Source organism: Battus philenor, unplaced genomic scaffold (assembly GCF_028537555.1).
Source record: "Battus philenor isolate CCGP_79_NKW_IND1 unplaced genomic scaffold, ilBatPhil1.0.hap1 SCAF_30, whole genome shotgun sequence".
NCBI lineage: Eukaryota > Metazoa > Arthropoda > Insecta > Lepidoptera > Papilionidae > Battus > Battus philenor.
The window spans coordinates 4,167,071-4,184,948 of record NW_027181694.1 but is presented as its reverse complement, the minus strand read 5'-3'; the positions used below and the strand labels follow the sequence as shown (position 1 = coordinate 4,184,948).

Here is a 17,878-nt window from a genome sequence, read left to right as displayed (position 1 = left end):
TATTGTGCAACTTTCCTGAAGAATTTGAGGACGGACTCTCTTGCATCCTTTTCCATTATAATGGAGGCGAGTGTGGCCTCCTAAATCTTTTTTCCAATCCGGCATTCGGTCTCGTACCGGAGCAGCACCAGCTTCCTAGCCGCCGGCGCCCATACACTCGCCTTGATTGTAAATTACACTATATATGACAATAGTCTTAGTGTAGTGTGTTATACAATGTAATTAATTAATTAATGTAAAAAGAATTAATGAGTGGCTAGCTTTTAAATGTACATACGAGCTAACTAAAAACTTTTTTTCCTCCGCAAATAATTTAACTCGTCTTACCACTAGTGTCGGCGGTGAGTCCTAGGTGGCTGTTTCATCTATTTTGTGGAAAGCACAGGAGGTAATGTCTGCTCTGGAGCAGAACTATGTGCGGCCGGAGTTATTGATTTCACAAGAAATCGCGAGTTTAAAGATAAGTAACCCAGAGTATTTAAATACTTTGGGTAATAAACTAAAAAACCGTGTTGCTACCATAAAGTGGCTTAAACAGAGTATTTGTCGTCGATCGAATTGCTTCGCACGGTGCTATTAGAGTTTAGCGAACACACCAGAGATCGTTTTACTGACTATGCTGCCACACACACCTTTTGAGCCAACCGTCACTAAATTAGAAGTACTTTATAGATTTTTAGTTATTAAAGTAGAGCGACAGCTTAAGTATAACTATCTAGTTGACGTATCACCAGGTGCATTCCATAATAAGGCCCAGGGTTCTTCAAATAGTAAGACCTTGACTTTGGCTATTGATTCTAAGAACAAAACCTCTAAGTATACGTACTGCAAGCAAGTTACAAACACAGTAAAGAAATATAAAACTTTTTTATCTCTCACGGTTGATGACAGATCGCGCTGGGTGCGGCAGTCAAAAACTTGTTTAACGTGCCTGAAATTAACCCGCAAACATGGAACGACTGTCGAGCTAAGCGCCGCGGCTTCAACGACTGTACCAGACGTCATTACAGTAATAATAATAAATAACATAATGTCGCAAACTTTGCAACCTACCACAAGATATCCTTGAGGTTCATATAGCACGCCTCGCTTTTTATGGGAGGCGCGTGGGAACGAATGATACGATCTGTAAAAACAGCCCTACGCGCACTTTGAAAGTACGCACGTCCCTGCGGAACCACTATAAAACTATTTTGGAGTCAATCCAGTAATATATAGCAGAAGTTTGTGACCGATTTGCACTCAAAATACTCTGCACAAAACGCATCGCGGTGAGAAGGTCGGTGAAAAATGGCCCTGAAATTCGAGACGCGGAATCAGGAGCGGCTTCAGGGGTGCAACACCCGCTTTACTGCCAATTAAAGCAAGGCCTCCTTTACCGATGGCTCAGTCAGAGCCGTCGGTGAAGGTGTGGCGCTAGTACGAAACGCATACACAGGCTTGTTCCTCCCATCGGCTAATACACGAAGTTGGGTGTCGAACTGGTCTTGTCTGCCCACGTACCATCGGGGAATTCGCAGAGTGGTTGCAGATCCGAGTTGTACAAACCAAGACTTACACTCGGTTTCTTACTTCTCGGGAATCGGTGAATCCAGTCAGTATCCTCCCTCCGAAGCTTTTGAATTAAAATCCCGCTTTAAATAACTACTGGCACAAGCAAGCCTAATGGGTCATAAACACTCATTACGCTAGAGAGCAAGCGTCGTTCAGTTAGTTGAGGCGGAGAGCCTGTCGAATTATGGCCTGTATGGAAACCTGTAATAAAATAAATGATATCTACTCATTTCAGAACAATATTTATTGGATATCATAGATTATTTGTTATCAAGTCAGTATAAAAACTGAGCTAAGTAAAAATATAACTATAATTTTTTTATTAATAATACCGGTATCCCGATATTTCAAATATCAGTATTCAGATTTTAGTTCGGTATTGTAGGCCCTAGTTTTTAGAGATCTTTCCTTCTTCCCAGCCATGCGTGAAGCAGAATTTCACAACATGGGTATTTTCTCATTTTAGTCTTATATTTCACTTTCTCCTTTCTTTCTTCACGTTCGAATGGTCTCCCATACATCACCTACCCTCATCTACGTCCTTAAACCTCAATTTGCTACATTATCACAGTTTTGACTCAGTTATTCAATTATATCAACATTTTACTATCTATTGTGAATTTTATTTCTTAAAAGAAGTCAAACACTTTTATACAATTATAGCTATTTTCGAGTTGGTTAGTTACTTGCTTATATTTTCAAATGGCACCCAATTGTATTATAAGTAGCTTGTCATGTCGTCCAAAAATAAGTCTACAAAAATAACAATGAAAATTCAATTTTAAGAATTATGCGATTTTACAGTACATTTATAAATAAAAAAAATTTCTGCGATATGTTTTAGTTTAATGTATTTAGTCACAAGTACAAAGCAATTTGCACATTTTTAATCTTTTATAAACTTTGTATTCATATCAGCCACTGCTCCAGAGGATCGTTACCAGAGGATGAGCAGCAGCGTGCTTTGTGTACCATAATACCACAATGCGATCACCAACCCGCATGCTAAGAGTGGCAACTATTATATATGCTCTTATAGATATCTCTGGGAAAGGCGTATGCCTTGCAGTGGGTGTCTATGAGCTGAAATGACGATTTGATTTTTAGTTAGGAGGTAATACCAATAGACTCTCCTTTCTTTCTTTCTCCCAGCTTTAACAACTTAGCCTAATTTTTATTTCTTTAAGGATAAGGGAGAAAAAAATTACCAGCTAAATATAAAATGAATACTTCTTATACCATATAAACCACAGACTAAATTAAAGATGACATTGTTTGACATGACAACATCTGATGACAACTAGTTCAAAACAGGTTGCTAGAATGAAAAGAAAAAAAAAAGTTTATTGCTAAAATAAAGTAAATATTGTTTATAGACAATATGTTAAATCAATAAATAAAATGATCGCTCAAAAACAACTAAGGCTAACTAGGGCTAACTAGAGTTTGCACTTAAAAATTCCCGAAAATATTTATTGATAAGTAAAGTTTAGTTATATGTATGACAAAAAAAATTATAAGGTAGTCATTACGTTTGGGCGATAAAAAATAAACATTGAAATATTAAACATAGCATAACACAAACAAAACGAAAACAATTATTCAATAAATTATATAGTAATTATCAGTTATTGGGAATATTATGAATAATTATAAAAAATGACTTTCGTCAATTATTATTGTCAGTTATCACAATCGCGACGGGTGCCGAGTCAAAAGTTTAACACAAGGTGGCAATTAAAATTAATGTTACATTATTTTCGACGATAAAGAAGGTTTTTCATAACTCAGGAATTCATTTCATTATATTATTTATTTACAATAAATTACAGTTGTGTGGTCACACTATTACGTAATATTCTCTTTTTTACTTTCCTTTTTGACGTAGTAATATTGTATAAATAATATTTTTTCGTTACATTCCAAAATTGGTTTAATTTATAATACTTACTAATTTTTAAGTATATTTTTATTATTCCTAAACTGATAGCCTTCATGATTTTCTCTCTATTTATTTTTATTTACTATAATTTTAATTAATTTGAAAGATGTATTTTTTCTATTTCAATGACAATTATAAATAATTAAGTAAATAAAGTTGCAAAAGACAGGTATCCCAGATATGAAGAAGAAAAATAAAAACACACACTATTTTGACAGCTAGTTGTTGTCAATCAAATTATAGCCGGAATGTCTGTAATGTTTTTATAAATTAGTTATAACGCATCGGATAAATAAATAGATTTGACAATGAGTTCGCTTCAAGAAAGACTGCAACTGAAGCGTGTACCTTTAGACACTTGGAACATAAGAGAACAATTGTGCCTCGCGTCGGCCGTCGTTAGAAGTGGAGATCAGAATTGGATGTCTGTCTCTCGCGCGTTTAAAATCGTTGGCGAACCGAACAGACCTTCAGATTGGTATTCACAGAAGAGGTTTGTATGTGGAAAAACAATATTTCTTGTGATTGTTGTTAAATAGTATGAGCGCTATATTTTCGACGTTCCGGAGATTTGTGGCCGCACGAGTGTTTGTGCACGGGTCTATCGATTTTCCTTATCAATGAACCATTTAATTTAACTTGTACTTTTGTAAAGTATGATCAACAAGACGTCACGAGAACCTTTTTTACTAGTGTAGTGGAAGAAACAAGAAAAAACTAAACTAAAGCATGAGATGTATAAAATCTGTGTAAAAAACCCTCAGCTGTGCTGCCCAATATGGAGCCTTACTGGAACATGTTGAGACTCCAAAGAGGAAGAAAAGAAGCTCGGAGGGTGCAGTGGAGACACCACAGGAGAGCATCCTGAAACGTCTCACTCAGGAGCGTATTGTGGAGATCCAAAAGAACATTGCTGAAATGAACCAGCAGTATGAACAATTACAGGTTTGTATTGCATCATGGTGATCTTTGAGAGAGGCCTATGTTTTGCAGTGGGAGTATATTTGCTGACATAATGATATGCACAATTTTTTGTTTTGCTACATTTTTTATATCTGTAGTTTATTTGACATAATTAGTTTTATAGCTGGGTATAGGAGTTTTAATTTACTATTTTGTTTACATGGAAAAAGAAAAGAACTTTTTTAGCTACATACTACATATGTGCAATGAAGTGTCCAGCCTGTTGATAAACTGACACTGGTCAGTGTAACAATACTCCTGAGGATGCCCCATGGAGGGGTGAAATATGTGTTGAGTGAAATAACTAATGGTGGTGGTTGTGTCATTTGCATTGTTTGCCGCATGAGCATTTAGCAGCGGGCTGGCGGGTGGTGCACTCCATTGCATGACTACTGCTGCATAGCAGAAGTTGCTGTGTATTAGTCTATCTTACTTAGATCACTTGAAAATAAAGACATGATAAAAAAAAACAGAGAAGAAATGTATTAGGGGGACTGGAAAGTAATATTGTTTATGTTGACAAATTTTAAAGAAAATCAGATTGATTTTTACTGCTCCGGCATTGAAAATTTGTACACTATATGGCAAAAGGCTGTTGATAACGAAGGTGAATATATTGTTGATTGGAAATAAAAACTTGTTAAAAATGTAATCATGTGAACTTAAGAAAGTGACAATACTTTCCTATCCCTTTCATAGTTTCTTTATAGACATTTATTAACATTGTACTCAGGTAGAGTAATTAAGTAATAGTGAGTTTTTATTCATGTCTCAATTGGTTTGTATGCATTGTAATTTTTACAATTTAATCACCAACAATTTTCATTTCTACATCATGTCTTAACCTTTTCAACCTCAAACACCCATGGTTGAACAATATCCAGGGAGAGTCACAGATGGTTACTGGGTAGGAATATTTTTAGGCTAAGCTGAATTAAACATTTATGGCGTGAACAGTAAAAAATAATAGTCATCTTTTTGCAAGTATAATATTAATTCCCAACAAATTACATTCCACTTTGATAAACTTTATTTTGTTTGCTTGTTTTCTTTCAATGCCCATGTCTGACATTCGTACAATAAAGCTGAATATCTACCACAAAACATTACAGTGAATTTGATATGTATATGTAACAGAAAATAAATTTAAAACAGTTCTTCCCAAATATTTTCACATTGAAGATTTAAAGTAAACGCATAGCTGCGTCCTTCCTCTGTGACTTACTCCAAAGGTATACAAAAGCCCAGTAGACCTTATTACATTAAATAATTGCCAACTCAATATAACACTCCCTCTGTATGCAACTACCCACGTTAAATGATAGAGCAAGGTAAAAATTACTAGCGCCATCTATCAATGCTATTAGAACTAACAGCCTTAGAACTTGTTCATGTATATATTACAATAGATATACAATAGGTATAATACTCTCTGTATTGTCTGTGTAACAGAACGAGATAGCCGAAATTAGTAATTCAGCGACCACAGAGGAGAGGTTGCAAGAGATGTGGGCGGTTGTAGAGGCCGCCAAGCGCGCAAGAGATAGGGAGGCAGCGAGGAGAGCTACCTTGATGAAGGAAAGGGAGGAGAGACGTGCTAGAGCCGAGAGGACCTGGCGACCTTCGCAGCAACCATCCTCACCGGGATCAGGTGATTATTACCTTTAACACATTCCAAATTATAGTAATTAAAAAAAAAAAAAAAATATATATATATATATAAATAATATAAAATAAAGTAAAATATAAAAAGATAATAAGCTTAAACCAGTGCTTCTTTTTTCATTACTCTACAACTTTTCATCTATGACTACCTTTGTCGGATAATTTCATATATACTTTTAAAAACTTCTTATTATCATCATTGTCAAATTATCAAGCCACATGCTTATTGTCTAGCACCTTAATACCTAGGATATGGAACAGCATATATGTATCACTTTAAAATTTTTTTTTGCCCCATTAACAGATTAATTTTCACACATCCATAATGCCACAGTTTAAAATTGGCGTGATGGTAACCATGGGTTAAATTGTCATAAAATTTAGATATTAATTCATTATTACATACTGGTATGCATAAAATTGTGACCTACATATTGTCTCTATTGGGAGGAGTATGAGAAGAAGAAGATGAGTATGAGGAGGAAGAAAAGTATGAGGTGACGTTTGTGGAGGATTATGAGGAAGAGGGGAGGAGTGTCAGAAGGAATAGGAGTATGAGGAAGAGAGAGGCTGTGGGAGTTTCTTTGTGTGAAGACGGTGGCAGGGGAGGTGGTGGTTGTAGTAAAGGAAAAGGTGGTGTTTGTACAGAAGATAGTGGTGGTGGTTGTAGAAGATGAAGATGTGGTGGTGGCCTGTATTCAAACAGTAAAAGCATTACTTACACATACAAATGCAAAATACCTATATGTTAGCTACCTCTCTTACTATCTTTAGTCTGGGTACCAATTGCGAGTCTATATCTATTTACAGTAGTGTGTTAATTACTGTATTCTGTATTTCAAGTAACTTAAGTAGAGTAATCACTAAATTAATTGTGTAAAATGATGAATTATTATTTAATATTGTTCTTGACAAACCTTTGATCTTATGGCATATAAAGCTTGACGGGTTTGATGTAGTTGTGCACTTAAGTCGCCTAGCTATAGACTTTACTCGAGGTTAGAAATATTACAAAAGGTCCACTAAGTTCAACCGGATTAGGGATATCACCTATCTTATTAAGGTGATGATTCAATGGAGGCTGTTAGCTTGATGGTAATTACATCTTAAATGGGTTCTAGATGACTAAGCATTAAAAGCGCTCAGCCTATGTACAGTAAATTTACTCAACGGATTTCTTGTAAGTCTGTGGGTTCCACTTTATTTCATTGTTTGGCCGTATCATGTATTTAATCATTGTGATGATGGTGATGACGAATCTATTAGCCCATGGATATTCAGCTATACATAGCTTCATTGGGTTTGGGACGGTAGTGCTGGAAGCGCTGAGCATAGATCTATTTACAGTAACTAAACTCAAATCCTTACGAAAACAAGCTTAGGCAGACGCTCTACGAAGTATCTAGTTTAGATTCAATTTCCGCTCGTCGAGAGAAATACCTGTTTACGAATAATAACGCCAAATGTAATATAGACATCTGTAATTCAGTAAATACAAAATATAATTTCAAACTAAAAGGTTAACGGAAAGTAATGTCGTTTTTTCTAGTTAAATTTACACGACTATATTTTTAAACAGTTTTTATTTCTGATCAACAATATATTCACCTTCGTTATCAACAACATTTTGCCGTCTAGTATAGAAATTTTGGAGCGGTAAAAATCAATCGTTTTTTATGTAAAATATGTCGATAGAAACATTATTGCTTTCCGGTCCCCCTAAAATATGAATTGATGTATAAATATAAATGGTGATTATTTATTGGTGTAAAAGTTTTGAGAGTTTTTGAATGTGTAGTCCATAGAATGAGCCACTTGAAGTAAGTTACATCAATTTATTTTTTCTATTAGAATATTTTCAAGTTCATTTCAATGTCTTCAGGGATAATATTTTTTTTAATAATTACTGAAACCATTGACTTTAAGACAGTTAAATATACAATAATTGACAGTTAATAAAGTAGTCTTAAGGGATAATAATAATTTCTGAAACAGTTGACTTTAACACAGGATGTACTATACAATAATTGACAGTTAATGATCAGTTTATTCACCCTTAAAATCTTTTACACTTGTGACCTATCACCATATATTGGAACCTTAATAATGTGTTGTTAAGAATTATATTTTGAATCTCCTGAACTATGGATGTCTAAGGTATATAAATGCTTGAGGTAATTATTCGTAAGGATTTTACATTTACAGCCAATCATCTCCGTATGTTCCTTTCTGTGTTTGTTGTGATATTCAATTAGTAATTTATTTATTTTTGTGTAAAATAACTTAATATAAGTGCACGCATGGTATATGCCATGTTACTGGGAAAAGGTGGAGTGGATATATTCCTTTGATAAAATATTCAATAATTTTTGGTATTCCAAGGTTCGCCAGTTCCACCGTCTTCGCCATTGCTAACGTCCCTGCTCAAGTCGTCTCCGGTGGTGACCACGCCACAGCATATATCGCATCCGGCAAATGTAGTGGGTATGTGTAAAAATATCCTTTCAATGTTCCCAATGTTGGGACATCGGTCTGCTCCAATCAACGCGAGCTAAAGACAAAGATATCATTCTATAGCTCGCATGTGTTTAAATTATATCTCTATGTCATTATACTTAAGATTCAATTTCCGTGAGTAGTTACAGTTCGTTCAGATTTAGAGAGAAAGAGATGGGTTTATATAGCTACATACACGTAAAAGAGAGAGACGGATAGCTATTGCATGATTGTATTGGAAACGTAAACTATGGATTATCGGAATGACAACACAAGATGTTTAGTAGGAATATTACATACGTTTTATTTCGCCTTACTGAGTTCTAAGTCTGAGCTAAAAGAGACGAAGACATAAAAGATATATTTCTAGTCTTAGCTGCTTTATTCCCTTTCTGAGCTGTAGTGAGCTAAATGAGTTAAAGATGTAAAATGTAAGAGTGATATATTCTAGCTATCCTAAGATCGAAAACATATAAATCACTATTTTCTTTTCAAGGATACATTTTGCCCATCTTTAGTCTGCTTTCAAATATCCCTCGTGGTTGGTTATTCTTTCTCATTTCTACTGTCATTTAGTTTTGAAACCAAATATCTTATATGTTCGACCAGAGGGATGTTTTCAATTCTGTTTACTCTACAGTTTTAAGTATATTTATCCAAGTGTTCACAAAAATACCCAAACTTTTTTTTAAATTATTTTATTCACTTTGAATCATTTACAGTGATCAAATGTTTTTGATGTACGTAAAGAATGCTAAATGTAACCGTTTATTGGCAGACATGATGATGATAAAGTAAAATGAATATATATTTAGGTATCTGTATGTTTCATAAACTATCAAAGAAGCATTTTGGCTCCTGGATAGTAAATGGTTAGGTTAGGTTAGGTTAGTCGAGGATTTAGATGTAACGTGAACAATACAACAGACTGTACAGACAGTTTGTGGGCAAAAATAGGTGTTCTTATAAACTAGTTTTTATCGAACAAGGATACATTAATATAATAACTAACTTGTACCATGCCATTACATTATAAATAAGATTCTACTCATATAAAATGGATTAATGACACCAATATATGAAATATTTTGTACGTAAAAAGTAACTCTTAGTTCTATTAAGTGTTAACATTTCTTAAGACGTATGTTTTTTTTTAATATAAGAGGAGTTAAATATTTTCGAGTTCTTTTAGCATAACAGTTTCTTACGAACTGGTTCAGATTGCATTTGCTAGGGTTCCTCTGGAAGGACTATAGGGATTTTAGTGTTTAAGAATCCTACCTGTAACCCTGTTCTCCCCCGACTGGACAGGGTATCTTCATGCTAATGATGCCCTTGTCTTGGTGACTTCATCCGCCATTAAATAGTACTTCGGTACAGTTTGAGGACATTGAGGTAAAGAATGCAATGAAGCCCCATTAATTGATTTAGCTATACCCGCGTAAATCGCTCCTAATTGTAAAGTAAAGTTCACAGTGACCAGTTGAAGGAATACTTTCCAACGTAACGTATGTGTTTGGTCCTCTTTGTGATTTACGTTTTTAAATAATTAAAACAGTGCGATTTAAATATGAGTGTATAGAATAAAGTAAAGGGTAAACGGTTAATATATCCTGGTCTGAAGCATTTTAAGCGTAGAACCGTGGTAGACACGATTATGTAAAATTTTCGGAAAACAGAAAAGGCTGAAGTAAAATGGCTAAGGAGAATGACTTAATTAGTTACGACCTTCAGTCATAAGGAAACGGCCGAGAATAAGAAGTGAATGGAATATAGTCGGTGGACTGAACAATTTAATTTTGAAGTAAAACGCAGCAAAAGTCAAACATTTCGAAAGACTTTGAAAATAGAGTGAGTCGGTTCAATATAACAATGCCGCTTTAGGCGAAAAACCCTCCACCAGATAGGGTGGAGTTGGGATTTGGATATGTAAATATTCCATGGAAATTTATAAAAGATTCTCAATCAAAGTTCAATGATAAAGGATGAAAACGAGATGGAAGAATAATAAAAAGTAGAAGAAAAAGTTACTTGCGCAGCATTGCCAATCAGGTAAATCCAAACGTGCCGTCAGTCGGGGTCTGCTATTTTTTTTATATGGTCCCCGCTGTTGGGGACATCTCGTTCCCCTATCTCGTGTGGGACAGGGACTTTTTAATTCTAGAAATTTATTCATATTTTTTATTATTATCATTCTTCTCTTTCATGTATCATATTATCTGTCGTACTGTTTCTTTCATTCTACAATTTTCCCAGTCTTTCTCTTTCATTCCATTAGCCATACATCCATCCTCAACAGGGGTCTGCTATTTACCTGTAGGTATATGTGGGTAGCTTATTCCGTGGCAGCGTGTTTGGAAAAAGTATTATTGAAGAAAGGCAGCCTTCGCACAACTCCGTTCTGTATGACAATCATGGAAACAGTCTAGGATAGTTAAGTTCAAAATATTCCGGTCCAATTTGAAAACCGTTTTGCTATATGGACGCGAAACGTGGAAAGTCATCAAAGATATCTTGCGTAAGCTCCAAGTCTTCCTTAACAACTGTCGTCGACGTATTCTTGGTAAGTACTGGCCTGAGAAAGTCTCCAACATAGATCTCTGGAAACACTGCGGTGATATGCCGATCGACCAGCAGATCAAACGCCGCAAGTGGAACCGGATAGGCCACACGCTCCGAAGGGACCCTGATCACATACCGAGGCAAGGATAGCGAAGACATGGCCGCTTAAAGCAAACCTGGCGGCGGACAGTCACTGCAGAAGTGAAGGCAGTTGGAATGACGTGAAGCGAAGTAAAGCGCGAGGCTCAAGACCGCTCGGGATGGTGACCCACTGTGGACGTCCTCTGCCCCATCTTGAGGACAGAAGTAAATGATGATGAATGATTATTGAAGAAAACCTCCGAAAACGCCCTACAATATCATCACAATGATTAGAATGATGAAACTGTTAAAAGTGATGACGATCCATGTCTACGAAATTACTATTAAAATTAATAAGCACTAAAAGTAGTTAATAACAGTAAAATTCAAAGTTAAAATGTTACGTACAATACGTTATTTCGTAAGGCGCCAACTATAGAGAATAAGTAATAAATTCAATGGTATTTGACATTCTTATGACAGTTTTAAAAAATATTTTTTTGCTTTAACATGTTCATTGTGTTCATTCGATTGTGTTCTGAATGATTACACTATTAGACCCTGAGAATTAAAATAATGAAAATTTAACGTTTATTCATATAAAATATTTATTTTTAATAATATTTATAATCAATGACATATCAGAAACATAAGTTTTGTGGAATAACATAAACATAATAATACAGTATTATACAAAATAAAATATATTTAAAAAACTTTTAAGTTAAACGGTTTTTTGATACCCAAATTGTGGTGGTTGTAGAATAATATGTACTTAGTCCGCCATGTTGGAACGGCGACCATCTTGAATTTTAAATTTTGACATAATCATCGTGTTTTACTAATGTAGCCCTTTCATTTGATACCCATATTGAGGGGGTTAAGGAAAAATATGTAATCCGCCATTTTGTATCGGCGGCCATCTTAGATTTATAATGTTATTGATTTTATTATATTGTATTGTCATCTAAATTAATCTGACAACGGGAAGGTGCTTAAATTCCAATTTCTAATTTTGACCCAAATAAATTCCGTACGGGTCGAACTAAATAAAACCGTTTAAAAATCAAATACGGTTGAAATGACGTAATATCTTATATTGTTTTATTTATAATAACATTATTTATTGTTTTTTTTTGTGTAATATGTAGAATCTTAAGAATAGATAGAAAACGATCACATCTCATTGCCTTTTTTAAGCATTATTTGCATATATGTCGTTGTTTAACCGGTACAATCTAATTTCTGGCAATTGCACAATACTCATAATAAGCAATACGCCAAAAAAGTACTTGCACAATAAGATTTCACTGTACTGCAGAGCAACAAACACCGCATATGCAGGTCTTAACAGGTAATAACCACGCGCCGTCAGATGCATGAGTTCCATGCATGATGCATGAGATGAGATGCATGAGCGCCATCATATTTACATATTTATCGGATCATCGTCTGAAAGAGTAATATATCTTTGACAAAGCCTTAAGTTCCTCGAAATAACTTAAAAGATTAATTCAGCACTGCGTTTGTACTAGAATTGTATACATTGACCCATGTTAAGACATTATGGAGCCTAATAGCGGGTACAGAAAGTTTATTTTTATTTCTTACATTAAGGGAGATCAAAATTTACTAGGATTTTTACGTACATACGTTGGGTTGTCGTGAATATTGCGTGTACCCTATGTGACCGCGTGGGCGTTTTTGAAGCACCAAAATGGAATAAATTTAACAGTAAGTAAAAAATGTAATATAACGTATTTACCCATAGATTTAAGGGATTTGTCTGAGTAGTAGGAGTGTGTACGCGAGGCAGAAGCGGTAATTTAATAAAACAATTGTCGCATGGTGCAATAATTATAATGGTAAAAGAGCACTTAATTCGCCTATAAAATAGGATATTGTGAAGCATCTCTTAATTATTCGTATTTATGTAGTACCTTTACCACGTAAATTTTTAAATTGATATATATATAGTAGCTATGTATATTTATGTACGTACACGCTAAACTGCCCTCTCCTTCGTGTCTCTCATTTCCATCCAAAGGTTGTCTGGTAGAGATGAACCCGAGCGATAAGACCGCCACTTGTACCATTATATGAATTGTTTCTTTTTTTCCTCTCTTTATTGTCTATGGTGTACAAAAAAGCGTAAATAATAATGATAACTCTAGATCTGCCATAGTTAATATTGCGTTTATATTTCTAAACTTTGTGTTCTGTTAAGAAAGATCAAATGAACTTATACCTTTACCCCATTAACCTATCCATGTTCGTATAACTTGCCCTGGCAATTGTACCGAAAAAAAAATTGCACTGATAATGGTCGTCAATTAGGCCCGACGTCACGTCCCCAAATCTCGAGCTTTTTGAAAAAAATAAATATCTAATCACGGAATCAATTTACAAACGTTTTATTTTAGATAGACAATCGATCTAGTAATTTGTTTTATTTTTAACATCGCCGCGAATAAGTGTCTATTTTGCAGCTCCACTTTTCACTGAATTATTCACGAGAAAATAATGTCTGCGATATAACTTGCATTCTATTTTTTTTATTGTGCCTGTTATCGGGGTCCTTTCGTTCCCCTATCTTATTTATGGGACAGGGACTTTTTTATCTTTTAATGATTCACTTTCTTTTCTTTTTTATTTCCACGCTCTTCGATCATACTTCACATGATCTATCTTTATTTTACTTAATTTCTACCGTTCATTCATCGCCTCACTTTCCTTTCCTATACGAAAAATAATTAAAAATGTACCGTATTCCCTTGTTACAGAGACGGTATCGCCATCAGCAGGTGCGCCGACGCTGTCCATGCTCCTTGAGAAGACGCAGAATGCCACTAATCCTCAGGAGAGTAAGCACGCAGCCATTGAGCACATTAAGAGTCAATTGGTGCAGATTGAACAGCAATTGAAAGGTGGGTATACCAAAATTTTCATATGTGATTTCATTTAACAATCTTTTTACTACTTTTCTTGGTTTTTAATCTAAAATTAAGCGCATACTATTAAATAAATCTTCTTGCAGCATTCCAGAGTTGGTTCAACAAAATGTGTGGAACTTGGTTGATTGACTCTTTTGCAAAGCTAATATTATAATGTACACATGAAAAAAATTTTGTTGAATTTCATTTAAAAGAGCAACTATTGAGTTTTTGGTCGGATTTTATAGCAGCTAGGTAGCTTACTAATTGTAATGTTAAAATAATTGACTATTCAGCTAGCTCATGTCAATCCCTACTCGAATAAAGATATTTTCAATTTGAATCTATTATTGTGAGGAGGGGTATATGCTCCATAAATAGGGGGGGATACGTGACTGGTGACGAAATAAGAATAAAAAGCAGATATATATATATTTGTTAAAGCCTCTTCTTGTATGGCACAGCCCAATTTAACATTTCCTGCAAGTCGATTTCAGCCAAATCTTCAGGTTGCGATTTGAGCAATTTCTGAATTTGTCGGCAAAGTGTAATGAGATCTATTCTACTTTTTAATACTTCATTTGAAGGCATTGACAGAGGACATTGGGTTGGATACCTACAGGAATTCTTTCATTATTATGATTATTATTCGACGAATACAGGTATTAGATCGTATTTTTTTAAGCCGCGAATGAAAGAAGCGCGAATAAGGCGAATAATGTTTCTTATTTCTCTCTTACTTCTTTCTTTAAAATAAATAAATAGAATTAAATAATTTAAATTGTGTAACTAAAGGTTCATATGTTGTTCCAGCTAATCCACCTACGCCGCCCGCCGTTCCCCTCACTCCCACAGTTCCAGCGGTGGACATAGACGACATAGAAATAAAGGCCGAGGACGTCTACGCCTTCCGAGACATAGACATACACATTCCTCCAGTTACAGCCATGCACAAGTGTGCCGCCAGGTTAGTTCATATATATATTTAAAAATAAGATTTCTGTTGAACAGACATTTGTTGAATAGAGTCCACTCTGATAACATAACCCTCCTCTCCTCTCTCTCAGTCTCTCTTTTCTGGTAAAACTAATACACATTTAATGGAATCAGGCGTTGCGAAAGTCCATCCTAAGTAAGAAAAGGACCAATATTTAGCCACTTCCGCACATGCAGTGGTAGTCGTGCAACAAAGTGCACCGCCCGCCAGCCCGCTGATAAATGCGTATGCGGCAAACAATGCGAATCACACAACCGCTACGCCAAATTACTCAACACGTGTTTCACCCCTCCACGGGGCATCTTTAGGAGTTATGTTACACCGATTAGTGCAAAACACTCTGTGTCTGTGTCATGTGCGGAAGTGGCTAAATATTGGTCCTTTTCTTACTTAAAACTAATACAGACTATAAATTGTCTAGAAGTGTACAAGAATTGCTTAATTTTTGATGTTGGATTTGTCTTATTACCTATTGAGATTAATCTAAGCAAATCAGAATATAATCATCATCACCGTATCAACGGGAAGACGCTCATTGCAAGGTAGAGGTTTTCCCCAAAGATCATCACAGTAAGCGATGATGCGCTGTCTATCTGTCCACTTTAACCCTTTTAGTGCTGAGGTAATTTTAGTATATATTGCATAAATTGCATAAAGATTTTTGAAAAAAAAAATTGATGAGCAGGGAAGTAAAAAATTATTCAAAATATTCAATAGGCTTTACAATATCGGCAGGTAAATGTTTCGGTCGGGCAATATCGAAAATGTAATTAGATTTTTCGTTGGAAAAAATATAAATTAATATTATATTCACTTTAAAATAATTTTAAATGGATAATAACTCGTTGAAAAGGTTATAATGTATATGCGCGTGCTAAGACACGTCCGTACATGTCAATATCAATAAATAGACTGCGCAATAGTACTAGCGTCGCAATACGTCGGTATTGCGACGCTAGTACTATTACTCTACACACTACTTACGCTCTGCATAGTTATTATGAACATTCATGTAGCAACGATATATCGACGGTTAGCACTGTAAGGGTTAAGAGGGGCTTACCCGGCTCGTGGTCCCCACTCAAGATTCTTTCGATCCCAACGTTTTAAAAATGAAAAAGTCTGAAGTAATAGTCCAGCCATTTAATAGAGCAATCACTACAGCGACTTAAAAGCGTCCTTTGAGAAATTTAGACTAAATGTAGATTTCTATATATAGCACTCTGCATCCGTAAGAGGTGTCATCAAGTCGAGTCGGGTGTGAATAGCTATTTTAGGCGAGGTCATCGTCACGTACCATCGCAGACTTCGCCTTCGCCTTACATAAGCGAGACAGAGGTCAAACACTTTACCCATAACCAATAATAAAAACTGATGAAGTTTTGTGATAAAATAGATCACTTATTTAGGTGGGTAATTTATTCATCGCCATGTGTATATGGAAATTTTTATGGTGATGTTAGTTTAGCCGATATCACATGCTTATATACAGTTCAATAATTAATTGTAAATAATCACGCAATTCCACAACGTATTGACGCCGATATATACAGGATGATTCGTTGTAGAAAATGAAGCGTTAGTTTATTATAGATAACACTTATGTGTATATTCCGGGATAGGTGTGGGTGAAAGAGACGGATAACATGAACTGCTTGTGCGAGTGAGACGCAAAATTTCAACTAAATTAAGTAAATATGAGAAAGCTATTTAAAAAAGGTTTTCACAAAAAGACACGATATAGGGACAAGACGTCAAGATTAACTTACATTGTTGGTATTGTACATATTGTTTATAAATTTTAATAACATTCACTCATTATTCATTAGATCAAATTCATTCAGTCAACATTGAAACTTTTGACAGGACTCTTATTGATCGTAAACTTCTTTTATAATTGTGGAGAAGAAGTAGGAAGAAACTCCACAACTACACATTTAAATATTTTAACTATAAATACATGTACACACACACACACACACACATATATATATATATATATATATATATATATGTATATTTATGTATGTATGTATGTATGTATATATATACACATTTACTCTTAGATAGTGATAGTTCAGCCTTTAAACTCACACTGCAAGGTCAATACATGGGAAGCATATCCCCCCAAAGATATCTAATGGGGGGATTATACCATAATTTGTACCCTTGGCAGATGGCTTCGCGATCGCTGTGTGGTATTATGGTACGCAGAGGACACGACTGTTCATAATCTGGAAACTTTTTGTGAGCAGTGGCAATCCTTATAAAAATAATGCACAAAGTTTGAATTATATAAGATTGTATTCCGGGATTTGAACCTGCGACCTACAATCACAAGTCTCAGTTCTCTACCGCTGGGATACCACTGCTCAAACACATTTTTATTTCACTGTCAAATATATCTTACAGTATCCGGCGATAAATATTGTACATCGACCTTTGGAAAGAGACAATCGGCCAACTTTGGCTTCATAGAGCACTATCTCTGTTCCACACTACCTATGTGACGTTTTGTCAGTCGTTGTATTTCGTGCGAAAGAGATAACGCTCTACGAAGCCTAAATTAGCCGATTGTCTCTTTCCAAAGGTCGATGTGCAATATTTATCGCCGGATACTGTTTATATGAAAATTAAATAATCAAGCGCTATCATTGTCAAGGATTCGTGTTATTTAAATATTGA

At 35.1% G+C, this 17,878-nt stretch overlaps 1 protein-coding gene across 2 annotated transcripts in view; it reads left to right on the top strand.

Annotated features, from left to right (window-relative positions):
• The first annotated feature begins 3,735 nt into the window (after positions 1 to 3,735).
• The window catches only part of Brd8 (Bromodomain containing 8), a 31,628-nt gene continuing 17,485 nt past the window's right edge, over positions 3,736 to 17,878 (top strand). For both annotated transcript variants that reach the window (XM_068771101.1, XM_068771100.1), the window contains exons 1-6: positions 3,736 to 3,989; positions 4,261 to 4,441; positions 5,912 to 6,110; positions 8,507 to 8,608; positions 14,047 to 14,190; positions 15,010 to 15,163. In XM_068771101.1, coding sequence (XP_068627202.1) covers positions 3,805 to 3,989; positions 4,261 to 4,441; positions 5,912 to 6,110; positions 8,507 to 8,608; positions 14,047 to 14,190; positions 15,010 to 15,163 — 965 coding nt within the window. In that variant the 5' untranslated portion in view covers positions 3,736 to 3,804. The remainder of the gene's footprint in view (positions 3,990 to 4,260; positions 4,442 to 5,911; positions 6,111 to 8,506; positions 8,609 to 14,046; positions 14,191 to 15,009; positions 15,164 to 17,878) is intronic.